The 15,577-nt window shown below is 36.6% G+C and overlaps 1 protein-coding gene across 1 annotated transcript in view; it reads right to left on the bottom strand.

Annotated features, from left to right (window-relative positions):
• LOC136247807 (adhesion G-protein coupled receptor V1-like) overlaps positions 1–15,577 on the bottom strand; it is a 63,944-nt gene that overhangs the window by 39,578 nt on the left and 8,789 nt on the right. Inside the window, exons 14-26 of the mRNA XM_066039630.1 lie at positions 15,367–15,516; positions 9,671–9,877; positions 9,374–9,523; positions 9,118–9,321; positions 8,920–9,054; positions 8,282–8,482; positions 8,083–8,220; positions 7,823–8,026; positions 2,556–2,693; positions 2,276–2,482; positions 2,068–2,199; positions 1,801–2,007; positions 1,073–1,222 (exon numbers count right to left, since the gene is read on the bottom strand). Coding sequence (XP_065895702.1) covers positions 1,073–1,222; positions 1,801–2,007; positions 2,068–2,199; positions 2,276–2,482; positions 2,556–2,693; positions 7,823–8,026; positions 8,083–8,220; positions 8,282–8,482; positions 8,920–9,054; positions 9,118–9,321; positions 9,374–9,523; positions 9,671–9,877; positions 15,367–15,516 — 2,223 coding nt within the window. The remainder of the gene's footprint in view (positions 1–1,072; positions 1,223–1,800; positions 2,008–2,067; positions 2,200–2,275; positions 2,483–2,555; positions 2,694–7,822; positions 8,027–8,082; positions 8,221–8,281; positions 8,483–8,919; positions 9,055–9,117; positions 9,322–9,373; positions 9,524–9,670; positions 9,878–15,366; positions 15,517–15,577) is intronic.

Raw genomic sequence — 15,577 nt, 5'->3', positions numbered from 1 at the left:
CTAATAGAGCAGTCACTCTAATAAAGCAGTCACAGTATTAGAACAGTGTGTAGTGAGCTATTTAAGCATTTTAATGTACTTTATCAGCTATAAATGCGTGGTTGGTGAGGTGGGAAGCTATTGTCAGCTGGATGTGACCCTTTTTTTTTTTTGGTCTCACCTTATCAAACCAGAGACAATGTAGTGCCTCAGTTCATTTTTGACCCCCCCTTTCTACAAGTCTGGATCCGCTCCTGTAGTAGGATACCACTGAATTAACAGAGGTGTTGGAAATGGGACAGTCAGTAGGATCATGGTCCCCTCCCCCACATTCGTATTAACAATAAAATATTGAGATACTCTAATAGAGCAATCAAACACTCTAATAGAACAGTCTTTTTTTATAATTAACTAACTACATAATTACCATATACAAACATAGTCAAAATACAAAATCTCAAAGCTTTTACCACAGATCCTTTGTATGCCATCAATTTCTGTTGTATGGTTCAGACACCAATGCACTGTATAACTGTCATGGTTAAGATTGCTCCCCAATGCTTTGGCCTGCTTCACAGATACTTGTTTAATTATAAACCCTTCACATGAATCATACCAGGTGCAATTCTAAGGAGGTTTCACCACTTTCAGGAAACCAGTCAACATTTTTAAATTGAAGAAAAAGATAGTAACTTGTAGTGATCAAACTACACAAACTGCTTCTCTCCAGCACAAAAATTGCTTCTCCCAAATCTTAATGTTTTAAGTGCCTCTAAAAATAATTATTGAATAAGTTATGACTTCTGCAACTCTTCCATAATGCATAAAATCTTCTTTATAGTCTTAGAGTGGTAAGATTTGACTGTGAAACAATTTATTAGGGTGATTTTACTCATAATTACCAACAATAAAATGTCTCAGAATGGACCCCACCCCTGATGGGTTTCTCTGCCTTTCAATTGGAAACCAGTCAGTAAATTTTCTAGAACCGACCCTGCATTTTTTTAATGCAATTCTACTTGTTCAGGTGGTTTACAGTTTTTATCAGGGTTAGTTATGATACCGTCTAGTGTCATAGTGCTTTAGGTCATACCTTCAGCAGAAACAGGTGATTGTTCTGATGGAGTTACAATCACATCAAATGATCTACTAGATGATCCTCCTACTAGCTCCAGTATTACCACTACTGATCCAGTTTCTTCAGTACCAAAGAATCTGTCCTGGATGAATTGCACTGAAATATCTGTAAGCAAAATACACTGTGAATGTCTCTGTTTAGTACAATGTTAAGTGCCATGAGGCGAGCACGTCATGTCTCGAATGTATTGGAGTACAAGCCAGTCTAGTGACAAGTTGAGAGAAAAACCAAGAATATGTTAAAGTTTGTACTTGGAATAACGCTTTGCCAACAAAAGGAGCTCAGGAATGTATCTCAGAGAAGAGCGGTGTGCTGGTAGATTAAAGTTGGGAATCAGTATGCTATCCAGAAGTGAAGATTAGCTAGTTTCATTAATAATACAGCAGGATTATAGTATTGATAAGCTGCATAAACAGCAGTGTAGGTTTCAGCTAGATAGATGCACACAGAGCTAAGTTACTGCCACAGAGTAGATTATGTGTGCATAATTTTCATCTAGAATCTGCCTGTAGCGCAATATTCTGGGAATTTCCCAGACATTCCACTTCCAAATTCAAACTCTCTTCCAAAATTTCCTGGATACGCCCTCGAGTATACAACATTATCATTATTATGTGCAACAGTTTGGACAATAATACATGCACACATGGAGTCTGGACAAACACTAGTTACATGTCACTAACTTGTAGTATCCATTATGGTGATGTTAGCTTGTGATGGGTTAGTAACACTAACTCTATTTGGTAGTGATGTTGACTGAATGGTGAGATCAATGGTTTCATCATCTTCTACTACATTATCATTAGTTATTGGAACATAAAATGAAGTAATTGTCTCTCCAGCAGTAAATGCGACTTGATATGATCCTGAACCATAATCATCCATTCCTCCTAAGGTATTTGATAAGCACTCATACAAGAGAGCACTCTATACATTAGGCATATCATTACCTGATCCACTCATATCAGTTATAACTACAGTAATATCAGTTGATGATGGGTTACTGAGAACTAGTACAAGTTGTGCTGGTCCATTATCTTCATCAACAATGTATGATGACTGGTTGAAGCTTACTGCGATATCTGTTGGGACATAACAGGGTGAAACTTTCCAATTGTTTATACAGTATCCTATCTGCTATACAATGTATACACTAACCATCATCATCCACAATGGTCACCGTTACTTGACTAGGATCTACTACAACAACTCCATCAGGTAGTGAGGACTGATTAATAGTCAGATTAAAGGTCTCATCATCTTCTAATATATTATCATCAGTGATAAGAATGTTGAGTTGGGATGAATTTACTCCAGCAGAGAATGTGACAGTATATACTCCAGATGTGTAATCTCTATCATTACCTGTAATAATGTAACAGTCAACAATTTATCACTCAACATCACATTATGTATTAGTGTAATGTTGTACACTCACCAGTAGCTGTTCCATCACTACTAAACACTTGTACAGTGACATCAATAGCAGGTGAACTACTCAGTTCTAACATTATTGTAACATTACTGACATCTTCATTAGCACTGTATGTGGACTGGCTGAATATCACAGTTATAACTAAATTAAAAATATGAATTATTGTATGTGGTGAAAATCTGCAACTAAGTACTGTCACATTCAAATAATTATTAGTGATAAGACTTGATTTATCAATTGCATGGGATCTCGTCTCAATTAAAAGTCAGCAAATTTAGTTTGGGAAATTCATGTGTCTGTCCGCACTTACAGTATGTGAGTGAAACTCTATTTCAATGCAGCCAAGCCAGTACAGGCCTAACCCAATTTGCACACTAGACTTGTGGACTGGATTCATAGACTGAGCTCAAAACAGACTTGAGTTCTACACAACAAATAAAGCCTTTAGATATCTACTGTAATGCTGACAGGAGCCAGTGAAGTCAAGCTAAATCTGCTGATACATTAATTTTTGTAACCTCAGTAAAACAGTGTGATACATGTATGCTAACCTTTTATCAAGACACACGATAGTGTGTCGTGCGGCCCAAGAAGCCGGCGCGCCACACCGTGAGTATATTAACAGGAAGAAAGAAAACGCAATTTTCACACTTATGTAGCTCTGTGATCTCTTATCCGATTGGAACCAAATTTGCTACAGAAGTGCCGGCCAGTTATGGGAGTCTACATACCAAATTTGAAGAAAATCGGTCGTGCTATTTCCGAGATATGAGCGAACAACATTTCGTTTTATTTTTTTCGTTTTTTTCTTCTTATTCTTCTTCTTCTACTTCTTCATTTTGCACACTTCGCAAAATCCGCCATAAAACACGAATTCATGCTCCAATCGGGCTGAAATTTGGCCCACTTGAAGGGCTCATTAAGGCAGATCTCAGTACCAACTTTGGTAGGAATCTGATGGACATTCACAGAGTTATGATCGATTATTCGCGTAAAATAAGGTCTAAGGTCTGTCACGCCCACAGGGTAAACCCCTTGAAGGAATGAGTTGAAAATTGCTATGTAGATGAAGTAACCATCGTAGGAGTGCCTTTTTGTGGTTTGAAAAGAATCGAGATAAAGACCATGGAGATATGACACAAAACCTAACCTGTGTCACAATTATGCAATCGATATTTATGAATAAAAAAGCTATTAGTTTTCACGCCTACCAGGCAAACCACTTAGAGCAATGAGCTGAAAATCGGTGTGTAGCTGGAATAATCATCATAGAAATTCCTTGCAGTAGTACAGAAGAATCGGATTACAAACCACTGATTATTCGAAAGCCAACTACGTGTTGCAAATGCGAGATCGAGATACTCTAACAGAACAGTCACCTTAATAGAGCATTCGGCTACCTTTATAACTTACTCCATTAAAGAATTATATTACATTGCAAGTTATTCTGTACAGAATTCAGCTACAACCAGTTAATCTGATAGACAATTCAGCTACAGGCAAGTCACCCTGTAGAGAGTTCACCTAGAAACAAATCACCCTGTAGAGAGATCAGCTAGAAGAAGTCACCTTGTAGAGAGTTCAGTTACAAAGAAACTATGCACCATGTAGAGAGTTCAGCTGCAAACAAATCACCCTGTAGAGAAATCAGCTAGACGAAGTCACCTTGTAGAGAGTTCAGCTACAAAGAAACCATCATGTAGAGAGTTCAGCTGAAAAAAATCACCCTGGGGAGAGTTCAGCTACGAAAAGATCACCCTGTAGAGAGTTTAGCTAGAAGAATTCACCCTATAGAGAGTTCAGCTGCAAATAAATCATGCTGTAGAGAATTCAGCTACAAACAAACCACCCTGTAGAAAGATCAGCTAGAAGAATTTACCTTGTAGAGAGTTCAGCTACAAAGAAACTATCGTGTAGAGAGATCAGCTACAAACAATTCACCCTGTAGAGAGTTCAGCAAGTAGAAGTCACCTTGTAGAGAGTTCAGCTACAAAAGAATCCATCATGTAGAGAGTTCAGCTGCAAACAAATCACCCTGTAGAGAGTTTCAGCTACGAAAAGATCACTCTGTAGAGAGTTCAGCTAGAAGAAGTTACCTTGTAGAGAGTTCAGCTACAAACAATTCACCCTGTACAGAGATCAGTTTGAAGTAGTTCTTTGTAGAGAGTTCAGCTACAAACAAATCACCCTGTAGAAAGATCAGCTAGAAGAAGTCACCTTGTAGAGAGTTTAGTTACAAAGAAACCACCATGTAGAGAGTTCAGCTACAAACAAATCACCTGTAGAGAGTTCAGCAAGTAGAAGTCACCTTGTAGAGAGTTCAGCTACAAAAGAATCCATCATGTAGAGAGTTCAGCTGCAAACAAATCACCCTGTAGAGAGTTTCAGCTACGAAAAGATCACTCTGTAGAGAGTTCAGCTAGAAGAAGTTACCTTGTAGAGAGTTCAGCTACAAACAATTCACCCTGTACAGAGATCAGTTTGAAGAAGTTCTTTGTAGAGAGTTCAGCTACAAACAAATCACCCTGTAGAAAGATCAGCTAGAAGAAGTCACCTTGTAGAGAGTTCAGCTACAAACAATTCACCCTGTACAGAGATCAGATAGAAGAAATTACCTTGTGGAGAGTTCAGCTACAAAGAAACCACCATGTAGAGAGTTCAGCTACAAACAAATCACCTGTAGAGAGTTCAGCTACAAACAAATCACCCTGTATAGAGAGATCAGCTAGAAGAAGTTACCTTGTAGAGAGTTCAGCTACAAACAATTCACCCTGTACAGAGATCAGATAGAAGAAATTACCTTGTGGAGAGTTCAGCTACAAAGAAACCATCATGTAGAGAGTTCAGCTGCAAACAAATCACCTGTAGAGAGTTCAGCTACAAACAAATCACCCTGTAAAGAGATCAGCTAAAGAAGTTACCTTGTAGAGAGTTCAGCTACAAACACTTCACCCTGTACAGACATCAGTAAAAGAAGTTACCTTGTAGAGAGTTCGGCTGCAAAGAAACCATCATGTAGAGAGTTCAATCATAAACAAATCACCTTGTAGAAAGATCAGCTAGTAGAAGTCACCTTGTAGAGAGTTCAGTTACAAAGAAACCACCATGTAGAGAGTTCAGCTACAAACTAGTGACCCTGTAGAGACATCAGCTAGAAGAAGTTACTTTGTAGAGAGTTCAGCTACAAAGAAACCATCATGTAGAGAGTTCAACTACAAACAAGTGACCCTGTAGAGACATCAACTAGAAGAAGTTACTTTGTAGAGAGTTCAGCTACAAAGAAACCATCATGTAGAGAGTTCAACTACAAACAAGTGACCCTGTAGAGACATCAGCTAGAAGAAGTTACCTTGTAGAGAGTTCAGCTGCGAAGAAACCATCATGTAGAGAGTTCAGCTACAAACAAATAGCCCTATAGAAATATCAGCTAGAAGAAGTCACTTTGTAGAGTGTTCAGTTATAAAGAAACCACCGTGTAGAGTGTTCTGTAATAAATATATGTATTATATATATATATATGTATAATTTGTTCATTTACTGATAAAATCAGAAATATTTAAAGTATTTAACATCTGCTTCATCTTTTCTTCTTCCTGTGGTAAAGAAAAGAAAATCACCAAAACCGGCCATAGGCCGGCTTTGGGGTATACAAACACAAAAAGAAATGAAATCTAATCAAAAACAGCTAAGCTGTAAAAAAAGGTGCGACCCCAAAAAGGCCATGGTGAAAAAAGATGTGAAATCCAAGGTGGCGGCCAAGAAATGGCTGTGATGGTAGGTTAATGGTAAAAATTTTAATAACGACAAGTCAGGTGAATTTTGTGCCAAGACCAAGCGGCACCAAATTCACATGAATTGTCGTTATTAAAATTTTTACCATTAACCTACCATCACAGCCATTTCTTGGCCGCCACATTGGATTTCACATCTTTTTTCACCATGGCCTTTTTTGGGGCCGCACCTTTTTTTACAGCTTAGCTATTTTTGATTAGATAATATCTACAGTATAAAACACTTTCAGGTTTCAGACATTGGCCAGTATGCATTCTTTTGTGCACAATCACTTAGTGTCCTAACCCCAACCCACTCAAGTAACTGTATAACTGCAGCGGCTAAAAGTACTTTTGTTATGGGTGTAAATTAAGGTTGGATAAAAGGTAGGATATTGATTAGAAACTCAGTATGTGAGTCCAGTAGATATGTATTGTGTGTGAGTCTTAACAAGAAATTACACTGTTAGCATATCAGAAATTAAGGAAATAATTATGGACACTATTTTAACTTTTACGATAATTACTTTATTTTATTTTTCATTGTTACAAGTACACAAAACAGTGGAATTAGGGACCACAACACATCAATAAAAAATAGGTTGTTTCCAAGCCTTCAAATTGCAAAATCCTGCAACCCCAGACCCTTGAAATTCTACTTTATGTTACAGTCATACAACAATAGTCATGCTTGTAGTTCAGGTCTAGAATCACCACTACTGTGGTATGCACCTGTCGGGCTGAAGCAACGTCCAACAGTGAAAAAATCAAGCCTGTAGCCTTAGCCAGTATCAAGTTACGCTTGTCTGAAGGAATCAGTCAGTCACTATAAAATTCCATTTATTGATTTTTTGAAAAATCATAGCAAGTTGTTGAAAGCATTTCGGGTCGATCTGAAGGCTTGTTTGGGCTTAGTTTTGCCTAACCAATACTGCTTCATCATCGTCACGGAAAAGAAAGGCTGGTTTTGGGTTTACTTTTCCATGGCCACACCCACACCTTTGTGGTCCCTACTATACAGTACTATCACACTGTATGATGCAATGGACTGTATTAAATTTGTACAATTGTGACTGGATCTGCAAAAACCGGTCTTATCGCCCAACACAGGAATTTTGATTTTTTCACACAAACACAAAGCTTAATGAATGCACTATCAAATTTCACTGTTACAGTCGACCAGAGCAAAGTGGTCTACTTTTGCTGACTGCTTTTTAAAAGCACAGTGGCGAGCTGTATGGGTGGTCTGGGATCTTGATGGAGCCCTGGCCAACCAGAAGATGGCTGTGCATGGCTGTACAGCTTCGTGGTGTCGGACAATGACCTGTGCTGTAAATTTCCTTTCATTTTAGCCAGTTCTGAGCCCTGAATGGCCCATAACTTAGCCTAATTCATCCCAACTCAGTTAAAATCGATGTTTCTCGATACTTTTAAATTGGCGATAATACCGGTTTTCTCAGAAACAGTCACAATTATAGTTGTTAAGAATGTCACACTTACCTCCATGATTAATGATGGTCACAGTAGTAGAATTATTATCAACACTTATTGATAAACAAGTTGTCATCAATGTTATAGTAATATCAAATGTCTCATCATCTTCATGTATCATATCATTAATAATATCTACACTATATAATGATGATGTCAACCCAGCTGGTATGACGAGTAGTGATTGTTGTGTTACATTATAATCTTCTCCACCTGTCAAAGATATGTACATTAATAGTATCATGTAGTCATTGGGTTAACAATATTACCAGTAGTTGTCCCATCAGTGATAGTGACTAGTACAGTTACATCTTGTGATGTTACTCTACTAAGTGTAACACCCACTAGTAATTGACCATCAACTTCTGATACTGAATATTCTGTTTGGTTCAGTGACAATACTGCCTCTGTGGTTGAATAGTTAAAAAATTTTTTACAAGATTACAACTCTTTAGTCACTCCACTCACCATCATCATCTATTATAGTCACATTACTACTAATAACATCTCCAGTAGTAACTCCACATGTGGTAACAGACTCTATAGTGACACTGAACACTTCATCACATTCTACAACATCATTATCAATAATATCTATTGTAAATGATTGTGTTAATACTCCAGCAGGAACATCAACTGTGATCCTTGTTCCATTGTAATCATCAACATCTGTGAATACAATAAATTAGGTTATGTACTTACAACATACAACACACATTTTGTGTAAATGTCGTTATTTTTAGTATAAAAGATGTGTACATATTATGTGATGTATGCATAGCAGTGCAACAATGAAGATGATATATAAGACAGCCTTCTAGCAACAGTATATATATATAGGAAGAAAATTTTAAGCGAACAATTAGTCGTCTAAAATTTAATTTGTTAGTTGAAAATATTCCTGAAAAGTAATTTGACTTTATGACTGTTTGTTTAAAGTATCCTGACTGCTCTATTAGATTGTCTAAAAGAACTAGCTTAAACCACAAAGACACACAGTAATAAAAATGGACAGGTCTCAGCTCCCCTATCCTATCAGTTGCTACACCTATTTCTTAACATAAAAATTAATGTTCATGTAATCAATGTCCAATTGCTTTACCCACCTGTTGCAGTGATGTCCATTGTAGTCAGTACAACTTCAAATGGTTCAGATGATACTTGACTGAATGTTAGTGTTAATGTCACTTCACTACTGTTCTCTCTTGTCTCATAACTGGACTGTTCAATGTTCGCCACAACTATACAGAATATTATATATGTCACACACTGATCAACATAGATATATTATACTACTATCATACCTGAACTATCAGTGATTCTTCCAACTGAAGTGTCCCTACCTACCCTCACTCGAGGATTATCACTAACAAGTGTTAAATTCATATCAAAAGTCTCCACTCCTTCTATCACATTGTCACAGCTCACTGATATGATACCTCTACCCTCTGTTGATCCAGCTTCAATTGTTATAGTAATTGGATTAGAGTCAAAGTCAACACCTGATCCTATTGTAGTATAGTAATCACTAAACATCATATCTACCAATGTATTCCTTACCAGTTGCGTTTACTGGTGAGTGTTCAAAAGGAGTGACTATTACATCAAGAGGAGCTGAAGATGTTCCCCTAACCTTAACAACTACCACCTCTATTATTCCTGATGATTCACTACCAGTAAATTGTCCTTCAGCAAAGTTGATCACAACCACTAAACAACAATAACAAACAAATCAAGCAATTGCATAGTTTTGAAAGATAATTTTTTTTCAATTGTAAATTTATAATTTGACTGTTATTTTATATCATATGATTGTGCATTTTTGCACCAACATGGTATGATTATTAATAGACTCACCAGTATTATCAGTGATATCTCCAACAGCCACATCACGACTACCAGCTGATATCCTTCCGTTAAATAATTCTGGTACAGTTAATGTTAAGTCAAACATTTCATCTCCCTCAACAATTGTATCATTGAATACTGATATACTAACATTACTTGTTGTTATACCACTGGGGAATGTGACTGTTTGGTCTGTAGTGTTAAAGTCAACATCACCTGTAAAGAAACAATGTCATATTAAAACTCAATGTAAACACAAGTTTGCTGTAATGAGTGCCATTGAGTGGTTGCATCTTTGAAAGAAAAGTTACCAGTAACAAAAATAGCTGATATCTGCAGCCAAGAATAAAATTAATGTCAATGCAGATTGTAATTAAATCATTGGATGGCTCAAGTTCATTATTGCATTCCTTTAAACTCTGATTGACTAATAACTTTGTTACCTTTTTCTATAGTTAGTGTGAGAATTGCTGCCAAATTATTACACAGTTAAATTTCAGAGTAATTAGTTTTAATGCTGCATGAGTGAATGCTGATGATAAATAAGAATACAATGTTAAATGTATGTTAATTACAGCTACATTCATTCTTCACTTCTCTATAAATATCAGCTTGTTTCTATGGTTATTTTTACTTTCATAGACACTTCCTACTGTATAGCTATAGCTAAGTAGCCATTTAGTTTTTTCCAGCCCACTTTTCTTTGCTTTTGTGTGACCTACTTGCTATATATTTTGCTTAAAATTTATCCACATTGCTTATCATTAATAAATATTTATGCAGTGTTTCAAGCTCACAAGTATGTTGACTGTTTTATTAGAACAAGTACATGAAAAAAATTTGGAATTTTCAACTAGAGTAGGGACCATAGCACATCGATAAAAAGTACTGAAACAAGTTGGAGTAGTCCATGATATTAAATCACCGTAAAACAATGAGAAGTGTTATATCCCTACTGTGCATTTCCATTATGGTATCTTGAACACAGTAGGGATATAACACTTCTATTGTTTTACGGTGATTGAAAATCATGGACTACTCCAACTTGTTTCGGTACTTTTTATCGATGTGCTATGGTCCTTACTCTTCCACTGAGTAACGATTAGCCACAACGAAGTAATGAAGCCTACTGAATGAAGCTTATTCACCAGCTTCTTACTTATAACCAAGATTTTGCACATTGTCAAACAATGCAATCATGTCACGTGATAAGGAGGTAGTTTCACACGTGACAGCTTAAGGCTGTGGACACAAAGTAATATAATATGTAATATTATTATAGTTACTTTATTTTATGGCTAATATGTAACTGTAACTAAATAGTTCAGTTGCAAGTAATATGTAACATGTACTAGTTAATTTTACAAAGTAACTTGCCCAACACTGGTTAAATCTGTTACACAGCATTTCAAATCAAGAACTGTTTGTAAAGCACCCCTACAATCCACGCATACCAAAAGAAAGAAACAGTGCCGCGCGCCCCAATTATATTAATTATCATCTGAAAAGTGAAGTATCCATTACGCTTCGCTGTCGGCTATGTTCAACCCGTTACACAGCAGTACGAATCAAGAACTGTTTGAAAAGCACCTCTGCAATCAAAATAGCCACTATGAAAAATACGGACGATTTCCATTACGAAGGGAAGCCATCACGTGCTACCGCCAAATCAACACCTTTCGCTGTCAGCAAAGATGAATGGGACACAAACGAGGACACTGGTAAGTCCATAAAGAATGCATTGTATGTACTGTGGTATGCCAAAAGGCACCTGTCCGGCCGAAGTGATGTCGAATAGTGAAAAAAATTAAGCCCATAGCTTTAGCCGTTATTGAGTTACGCTTGTCTGAAGGAATCAGTCAGTCAGTTACTTACTCAGTCAGTGGAAAATTCCATCAAATAAATTATTTTTAAATTCCATAGCAACTTGTTGAAAGCATTTCGGGCCGATCTGAAAGCTTGTTTGGGCTTAGTTTTACCTAGCCAATACTGCCTCAACGCGATCAGGGAAAATTGAGGCTGGTTTTTGGGTGATATTATTTCGTGGGCCATGCCTACTCCTTTGTGGTCCCTACTATACAGTTACTATCATACTGTATGATATGCATAATGGTGATTGTTCTATTAGAATATTCCAGAATAGTGATTGTTCTATTAGACTATCTCAATCTCTAGTTGGCCTACCTATAAAAGGAGCTGTATACTGCTCACCTAATACTGTTTGTGGCTGTTCTATTAGAGTATCTCAATCTTGTATATGCAAAATTAGCTAAGTTGCTGTGTCTCCACTTTTCAACAGAAAATACTACAGTACATATTTTTCCAGCATTTTGATTCAGCATAAGTGACCTATTATCGAATGGTACCTATTATTTAACATTACAATCCCACAACATATTCAGAACTTTACAATATTATTCCACATACTCGTAAGGTGTTTATATGGAGAAATTCAATAGTGTAGTCTATTCTCAATGAGCTTTCCATCCTTTAGAGTTTATGTGTTGACATCACAGCAGTCTTGACAATCATTGCCACCACCAATTAAATGAAGAAAAAGAACACAGAAATCACCGTGAAAGAACTTTAACTCCAGTGTGACTTTGGCAACAAAATTGGCCAACCGTTTATCATTTTTCCAAGTGGAAGATGTATCCATGAAGACTGTACAGAAGGGGTTGTTGTAAACAAGGATGATAAGACAGTGTTATTGTTCGTAATGAGCTGAATTTTTACTGTACGCATTTAAGACTAAACGATTCACTGTTGTAACTTACAAGTGCATGCTTGTATCAAAACTATACTTCAGTTACACTATCATGGTACTTCAGTTAACATGTTGATATAAAAAGTAAGAGTACGTAGATTGTACTGAGGTCACAAGAGTAGAAGAGGTGCAAAATATTCGATAATTGATCAACGTATTGGGTGTTCGATAATTGAGCAACGTATTGGGTGTTCGATAATAGGCACCGGTGTTTGATAATATGTCTTATAATGGAATACAGAAATCTGTTCATAACACAGACACTAATCAGATACTATTTCTCAAACCTATGTTAAATATTCAATGAGAAAAGCGCTACCTCCTGGTGAAATTTCAAGGTTGATACTGCTTTCATGGAGGTATTTGTGAAGTATAGTATAAACCTCTGGTCGCTTATGCTAACCACCCTATTTTTCAAAAACAATGCCAGCACTTCCCCAAAAGCCAAGCTGTTTTGTATAGAGGGTTTGACTTTTTCTAAATCAAATGCATTAGTTAACCAATATAAATTGCACCATTGGTACATGATCATAATTTTGTTGTTCCAAGGTACAGCTTGTATGGGCACAATGAAATCCAGGTGCTTGCAAAATGTCTAAAGGATGTAATAATGTATTCAAAGTGACTCAGAAGGTTTCGTACCATGTGAGCCAGTCACAGTATAATATTAACACATAATGTAATTTACACTTAGACCTGGTAATTGCTAATTTTTGTATACTTTTAGCTATTGTAAAATACCGTAATTTTTTCATCGTAAAATAATTTTTGTATACAAAATTTGTACAAACATTTCTTACATGAATATTTTTATCCAATATCGAACTACTCTATTAGAATAGCCATTAATAGAGTAGTCGTTCGTGTAAATCATACAAAAAAGTTTTTTTACATACTTATTTTTTGTTTTGCACAAAAATAAAGTGAATTATGGTATACAGTCAATGTAACTAGCATAAGAATATCATGCCATTGTAATTTCATAAAACTGAAGGACTCATTTCAATTATAAGCACTTTCAGGTAACATGAAGTTCCCAAGTTAGAGCCTTTGAAAAAGATGATGAAGCAAGGCAAAAAGTGGATGAAATATTGCAACTTTGTAATGCTGACTGTTTATGTATTTGTATATTTAAGAAATACATAGTGGAGTGTGAACATGCTATGACATAGATGTCAATTTTGGGAGTGCAAAAGAATGTCCCCCTCCCCCCAAAGTAAATTCTGACTAGAAATTAAACAAGACACACGGTAGTGTGCCATGCGGCCCAAGAAGCCGGCGAGCCACACCGTGAGTATATTTACAGGAAGAAAGAAAATGCGATTTTCACGCCTTTGTAGCTCCATGATCCCTTATCCAATTGGAACTAGTTTCACTACAGAGGTGTCCGCCAGGTAGGCCAAGCCACATACCAAATGTGAAGCAAATCTCTCTAGTCATTTCTAAGATCTGAGTGGCCAAAGTTTCATTTTAATTTCTTTGTTTTTTTTTTCCTTGCCATAGGGGGCTACCGGGGCTTCAATTTCTTTTTGCACCCTTTGCAAAAATTGTAATGTAAACTTGTAACTCCATTGCATCGATGTGTGGCACAAGTAAAGAGTGTATAAAGGTACATTCGCGTACAAAGTTTACTATGAATCTGATAAATATCCAAGGAGTTGTGAGCAATTATTCACGTAAAAAAAGATGTAACTTTTGTCACGGCTACAGGGTAAACCGAGTAAAGGAATAACTTGAAAATTCATGTGTATATAGGCTTATCATCGTAGGAGTGCCTTTTGGTGGTTAGAACAGCAAAATGCTTACAGTTACAAAGTTATAAAGCAAAAATCGAGCAAGTGTAAAATCGGGGATGGAGATACTCTAATAGAGCAGTCACTGGGGGGGCAAAAAAAGGTGCATAAAAATGTTGGGGGAAAAAATGAAGTGATCATGACCAGAGTTCGAACCGAGGACCTCCATACCTAACGCCTGCATCCTTAACCACTGAACCACTGCTATCTCAGTGAATCACACTTTCTAGTTCAATAAGTAAGACTACTGATCTACCAATAAAAAATTTAGATTATTATAGAACATTCTATGTGTGTTCTATTATATGATTTCAGTGAAAACAAAAATGTGTGCTCTATTAGAGAATTAGCACCATACTATTGTTGCAACACTTTGAGGCTCAATCTAGTAGCTATTTCATCAAAGTAGAGCCATTTTCGTATCGATAAGTGGTATATTTGTAGTATCAAATTAGTTTCACCCCAAGGCATCTGCGAGCAGACTAGTATGATCGACTCGCACCAATCATCATCATCATAATCATCATAATAAGTGCTATGCTAGCAAAACTTGTGATACAACAGCCTGGAAATCATATATCCCAGTAAAAAGGTGCAGGATTTGGTTTTGCAAATACAAAAAGAAGTGAAATCCACTCAAAAACAGCCAAGCTGTAAAAAAGGGTGCGGCCCTCAAAAACCTGGGTGAAAAAGTTGTGAAATAAAAGGTGGCGGCCAAGAAATGGCTGCAGTGATTTTAATACTGTGTACATTGTTAAAATTTATTAGCATTAACATCATTGCAGCCATTTCTTGGCTGCCACCTTTGATTTCACAACTTTTTACACCCAGGATTTTGAGGGTCGCACTCTTTTTTAACAGCTTGGCTGTTTTTGAGTGGATAGTAGTAAGCAGCAACGTACAAAGTATTTAAGTTTAATATTGCAGGTATAGTACCTTGATTGTTAATAAGCATTACAATACTACATGCACCCTTTTCCTTCCCGCTGCCTATGCTTTTAACAAAGTTTATAGTTTACAGTACTAGTAACCTGGTACATGTGTTAGTTACTTTTTCAACATCACATGTGTTGAAGTACTGCATAATTATTTAGCAACAGTGTAAACCTAGCAAGTTGGTTCAGTTCATGAAGTGGGTATCATACCTTCAGCAGAAACAGGTAATTGTTCTGATGGAGTTACAATCACATCAAATGATCTACTAGATGTTCCACCTACTAGCTCCAGCATTACCACTACTGATCCATCTTCTTCAGAACCAAAGAATCTGTCCTGTCTAAATTGCACTGAAATATCTGCAAGCAAAAATGTGCTATAATAATAACAACAGGCATCTTACGGCATCTTATGGTACCG

The sequence above is a fragment of the Dysidea avara genome, chromosome 2 (genome assembly GCF_963678975.1).
Source record: "Dysidea avara chromosome 2, odDysAvar1.4, whole genome shotgun sequence".
NCBI classification, from domain to species: Eukaryota; Metazoa; Porifera; class Demospongiae; order Dictyoceratida; family Dysideidae; genus Dysidea; species Dysidea avara.
The sequence above is the reverse complement of the archived record's forward strand: the minus strand, read 5'-3'. Positions and strand labels throughout refer to the sequence as shown.